We start from the raw sequence: 6,000 nt of genomic DNA, 5'->3' as shown, positions 1-6,000 counted from the left end.
ATATTTCCAAAGATTTGGAAGAATGCAGGAAAATAAATGGATCTGTGGAGGAATTGGGACTGTTTACTATTATTTAAAGGAATACATAGAAACCTCGGAATCAAGAAAGAATCTGAAAATTAAAAATAGTGACTTAAGCACAGTACTGATGGTACCATATAATCTGAAAACTCTGAAAGCTATGATGCAAAAAATTGTCAATTTTTTATCAGCTGTGTGGAAGTTTGAAAGTGTTTGGATTTCTATTGTTGTGAAATGAGAAATATTGAGAATTTCGACGAGGTTTTCTTTTTAAGTAATAGCCTGTTTCTTGTTTGATTGGAAGATAGGTGAAAGGGAAGATGAAGAGGAAGATCAGAGATTGACCATTTTGTGGCTAGGGACTAATTGCCTCGAAGAGGATGTCAGTTCAGTGCATCGGTCAGTATTATGGATGGTCTATGCTAAAGATAGCAGTCGGCCACAATAAATCATGTCGATACTACTACGATCAGTGGTGGCGGGGTTGTCGACTGTACACAAGAAGAGTATGTCGTCTAATTAAGAAGTATAGTAAATTGATAGGACAAAGACTTAAGACTTCGGCAAATGTAAGTTGTAAGGCTCGCTTTCGAGACAATTCCAAGAAACTCTAACTTGATAAGAAAGAATCAAGAAGGTTTATATATTCTGTATGTTTTGCCGTTTCCATGGATCTAATGGTTCAGCGATTATCCATTATATTGCACAAGCAAGATTTCTCTGGATCGAATCTCGCGGCTGGTAACTTTTTTTCATTCTCTATTTAACTTAAAAAACTGGTCTAAATTAGTAAAGATTGTATAAATTTGACAAAGCCCACATTTTCAATATTAATCGTTCATTAATAATAATTTTTACATAGCCTGAACCATACATTCGGCCATGAGCTGATGGTATCGTTGAAACTTACAAGATATATTAAACACGTAATTGTCTACTAAGGGAGTCGCAAATTACACTTGTTGAATTTCTAATCAAAGCCTATATCAGTATTGGGACTGAATCGAAATAAGGGAGCTTAGATAGATCTCCTCCGCTTGTTAGTTTGAAAATGCTATAGAAGATGTTTCAATTGAATGGATAGTGGCAAAATAATGTAGTATTCTACGAAACTTTATTGTAATAAAAATAGGCAGATTAACTAAACATTCCCAGAGGAATCAAGGTATTTCAATAAAATTATTATAATGTTTTTGAAACTACAGAAGGGTTTGCCGTTTTTCTCCCTAGACGTTTCTTTCCAATCCTTTGCTATATGTTCAGGCGACGTGAAAGAAAGTGCTACATTCATTGCCTACAAAAAAGTGCAGGAGCCAGCACGCTTGATGGCTTATTTCGTTGAAGAGAGAGGTCTCTCTTTTAAATTCTTCAATTTTGTAAGGTAACTTTTAAACTATCTAATAATGGCTCAAAGGCATATGTTTTTTGTCCTATTCTAACTACGCCATTAATAAGATTCTGGCTGGAGCACAGATGAAAGCACTTGATTCAAATGACTAAAATCTGACTCTCTTTTGGGGATATGAAATCTTAAAAATATGATTATCTACTTCCGAATAAAGAATCTGCCAGGAAGCCAGTTATGATATTTTGCAAAGAATATATGATGCCAGTTTTGTTATATGATATTTTGTTCCCTCAGGGGCTCACCTTCTTTAGGTGAGTACGGGTGTCCCAATCCCGAGGTTCCCAGGGATCTATACTCCCTTCATGCTTACTCTCCTCTACGTCTTCTGCTTTTTGCTTAGTCCTTCCATCTCTCGACGTCAAGCTAGGGAGCTCCCCATGAGAAGCTGTCGCCGCTCTGTTTGCTTCTTGCTTCTCGTGGACAGCCAAAAACCCCACGTGTTGGCCGTGCGTGGCAACCCATTAGAAGGGTGGTGCACTGTGATCCCCAGTGCATCAATTCGGCTGGTAACCTAACAATTTGGTTAGTTTGCTAGGGATCAAGCGAAAGGGCCATTCTCTGGGGCTTGGCGTTAAGGGTGGTCAACGTTCCTGGAGGTGGCTCTGAGCGTATAAGTCTGGACTAGCACCATGGTAAGTGCCGAGGCTGGGGTGCTCAGAGCCGGTAACTGCCATCCCTTGTAGGGCTCGGTGGTGGGCGGTGCCGTCGGGACCCGAACCTCATGACCTTTTGTGCATGGGTAAAAAAAACAAAGCTCCCTTCAGTGGGCATCAAATGCAAAACGATTTATCATGTTCAAAACATTTCGATAAGTTTTTTATTTTGAAAAGAGTATCTTCTACCAACGATACGTTTCATTCCGTTTCACCTTTTTTAGTTGAGAAAAGTATATCGGCACATCTTGGAACAGTATCAACTGTTCGGAAATTACGTTCGGGAGATTTGCTCATTGAGGTTCTCACTCAAAAACAAGCTCACCAGATTATGAAAATGACAAACATTGCATCCTTTCCAGTGACCGTCAGTGCACATTCGACTTTAAACTTTTCCAAAGGAGTAATATCTTGCGGGGAACTTTTTCATACACCAGTTGCTCAAATAACTAAGGATTTGGAAAGTCAAGGGGTTACTCATGTCCGTCGTATAACAATACGAAAAGATGGACAACTCCTTGAAACCAAGCATTTGATTCTAACATTTCATTCGTCTAAAATACCTGAATACATTAAAGCTGGTTACATGAAATTGGCAGTCCGGCCTTATATCCCGAATCCCTTGAGATGTTTCAAGTGCCAGCGTTTTGGTCACTCCAAAGCTTCTCGCCGCGGATCTCTAACTTGCGCCCGCTGTACAGAAACAGGCCATGAAAACTCTGACTGTAACGCACCGGAAAAATGCTTTAATTGCAAAGGTTCGCACACGTCCTTTTCTCTCTCCTGTCCATCGTGGATATTGGAAAAAGAAGTGATTGCTGAAAAGGTGAAGAAAGGCATTTCATATCCAGAAGCAAAGCGAATGGTGAAAGCTCGTAGACCTGTTGATGGGTCCAGCTATTCTAATGCTGCCAAGAAAACACTAGAAACAAGAGGCACTCAGATAATGCCTATAATCATGCATGTTGATAATAATCCGTTTCAACCATCTTATGCACCCTCTGAAATTTGTCCCAAATCTGAATCATTTATAAAAGACTTTTCACCCAGTATTCCTATGGAAGACACTACTCAAGATATCCCACAGTGTAAAGTTGCTGACACTTCACAAAACTTAGCTAGTTTCAAAACCGTTATTAACAGGAAAAAATATAAGAAAAACTCCAAGCCTAAAGATAATAAAACCATGACCACAAATATGTCCAATCGTAACACCGACAGTGATATAGAATCAGATAATGCAATTGAATATAACCCTAATGAAACAATTGATGAAACTCCACCTGCTCCAGAATCTTCTATCGTTTCCACCACAGTTGATAAAACTGTGTTTAAACAAAGTCCCCAAGACTGTCAAGTTAAATGGGTTGATCTTAAAAATTTCCACTGTGAATCTTTCAGTACCCCCATTCATAACAAATACTTGAAGAAACATCGGATCAAAAGATTACAGTGATTTTTTTTTTCTCTTTTCACTTGGTTTTGTAATTTATTGTACCAGTTTTAATGTTATGAGTGTTGCACCTTTCGAATTGGTATTTTAATCTTTTAACATTTTTGAAAAAATTTACTTTCTGGGATGTGAGTTGCAATTTTAAAACCACTGCTAATATTCATTACTAAATGTCTTTCATTTTATCACGATAATTTAATTTTAAATTGTATGACTGAATTGTACTTGGCATTTATTAATACCATTTGTTTGGCGCAGTATGGCCATATTTGGCTCTTGCGCCATTAAATCTCACAATACCAATACCAATATGATATTTTGAAAAATAATGAATTTACTTAAACATAATGAATTTACTATACAATAACGAATACGACTACAATAATGAATTTATTAAAACATAAATGTCATAAGAATGCACCTAATATCGTAATGCGATAAATAAATCTCGCTGGAAATCTGTCTACGGCTAAATTTAGTCTTTTGGTAAGGAAGAAAGTTTTACAGATTTTTACAATGGATTCCGAGTCAATAATCCCTGGCTTTGGCTACAAGAATGTTGGACTCAGAATATTCAAGAACCTTGATGATAGCTTCATTAGGTCTCGAGTTTCATTGTTTAATCTAGAACATTTGATGCCTTATCATTGATGCTAGTAAAGCCCTAGATTCGAAAGCAACTGGCTGAGATGAGAGATGATTTGATCTCAAATGTGTGGTTAAGGAAAACCTCACTTTGGAGTTGATTATGAGCACTTTGTGCTGTTGTGATTGGTTAATAGCTATTTGTTACATATAGTCTGCTGTTTAGTGCAAGAAACATTCTTGTATACGCTTCGTCTTATTTTGTTGTACTTAGTATTTGTGTAAAATAAAGCGTCTTTTATCCATTACGAACTCTTTTCCTCAAACCTACAGACGGATTTTAAGCTTTTCTTTAACAGTATTGTTAGAAAACGTAGAAGGCACAAAAATAAATCAAAATCATATAGGATTGTATGACCCAATGCACTAGAGTGTATGGAAAGATGTAGAAATGCTAAGTCTATAATGGGTAACTTTTTTCATTGCAGTATTCCACACCCAGATTGCACACACATGTTCACTTTTTCAATAAATGGCTATTCTGATCATTTACATTAATGAGCATCACAGCGGCAGCATAGGGGTATGATGAACTATTTCGAAAATGCCCAATAGGGTAAACTGCTTCTCATATACCATATAATTGAGAGCCTCAAACAAAAAAAGAAAAAAACTATAGTAAAAGCCTGTTATAAAGTGGAAATTATCATTGTAACGTTTTTCCCACTATAAGCGAATCATAATAAAATAAAATACAATAAAAAAACTTCTTCTAAAATTAAAGCAAGAATGTTTACCTCTTTTATCCCTTCCTTTTTATTAAAAGTTAATTTTAAGGAAGTGCATATCCAAATTATATATATATATTGCTTAGAAATTGTTTGGCTGAAGTAATTATATATTTTATGGAATGCAGTAATTTTGGGGGCTGACATGTTCGAAGAACAGTAAACATAGCCAATAATATTCAATGTTTCTATTATTTTTGCTGAATAGCTGTCTTTATTTACGCCCCCCTTCTCCTCTGTTGAAACAAAATTGAGATGGTCTTATGGCAGAGTTTTTGTTTGATGATTGGAAGGTAACCGTTCCAGACCCGATTTAACAGAAGAATCGTTACGTGTACAGTCTTCATGCAGATTAAATCTGTCGAGATTCCATAGCCCTCTCTAGGTTCAATACCAAAATGTGAAGAGGAGCTACCGACTCAAGTATTGTTCTCGTCAACCGCCCATAGCTCCAAATTATGTAGTTGGTTCCCAGATACCTTAGTGATGTTTCATTCATATGACTAAGCAAAACACTTTACTTGAAACTTTGTTAAATTCATCAGTGTCCCTGGCATCATATCTAAGTCGATATTTGTATATTCAAAACGGAAATTCTCCTAGTTCACATTTCTTACAATATTGATTCAAATAAATCTATAATAAGGTTTAAAAACCCGGTTTTAAAAAACCGGTTTTTTAAAGTAAATTTGCCTCATTCGAAAACCGGTTTTAAGAATTCATATTATTATGTAAAAATTAATTTTGAACTTATTTGATTTGCTATTCATTCTATGCAACGGGCAGCAAATACATTTTTTCAACATTGCAGAGCTTGTGCACTACACAATTGCGCCTCGAATTCATCAATTTATGTTTTTCATAAACATCCCTTTTCACTTTTTTTTTCTAGGTGAAATAAAAGTTTGATAAAGTTCATCTCTTGCTTCTCGTCGGATGTTTTGTCTATCTGTATGAAGTCGGTGCAAGAGAAACGTCAGCAATTTGATTGGCTCGTTTCGAAGAACGCGTGAAAGGAATAAATAATTTCTTCTTGATCACAGTATTTAATATGATATAAAATTTTCTTCGTACCAATCCTGAAAACTTTTT

At 36.1% G+C, this 6,000-nt stretch overlaps 1 protein-coding gene across 1 annotated transcript; it reads left to right on the top strand.

Annotated features, from left to right (window-relative positions):
* Window positions 1-2,419: 2,419 nt before the first annotated feature.
* On the top strand, window positions 2,420-3,538 carry LOC129980695 (uncharacterized). The gene has a single exon (XM_056091078.1). It carries the CDS (start codon window positions 2,420-2,422, stop codon window positions 3,536-3,538), a length of 1,119 nt encoding a protein of 372 aa, XP_055947053.1.
* The last annotated feature ends 2,462 nt before the right edge of the window (window positions 3,539-6,000 follow it).

Source organism: Argiope bruennichi, chromosome 8, assembly GCF_947563725.1.
Source record: "Argiope bruennichi chromosome 8, qqArgBrue1.1, whole genome shotgun sequence".
Classification (NCBI taxonomy): domain Eukaryota; kingdom Metazoa; phylum Arthropoda; class Arachnida; order Araneae; family Araneidae; genus Argiope; species Argiope bruennichi.
Note: the sequence above shows the minus strand (reverse complement) of the source record. Positions and strands in the feature narration are given on the sequence as shown.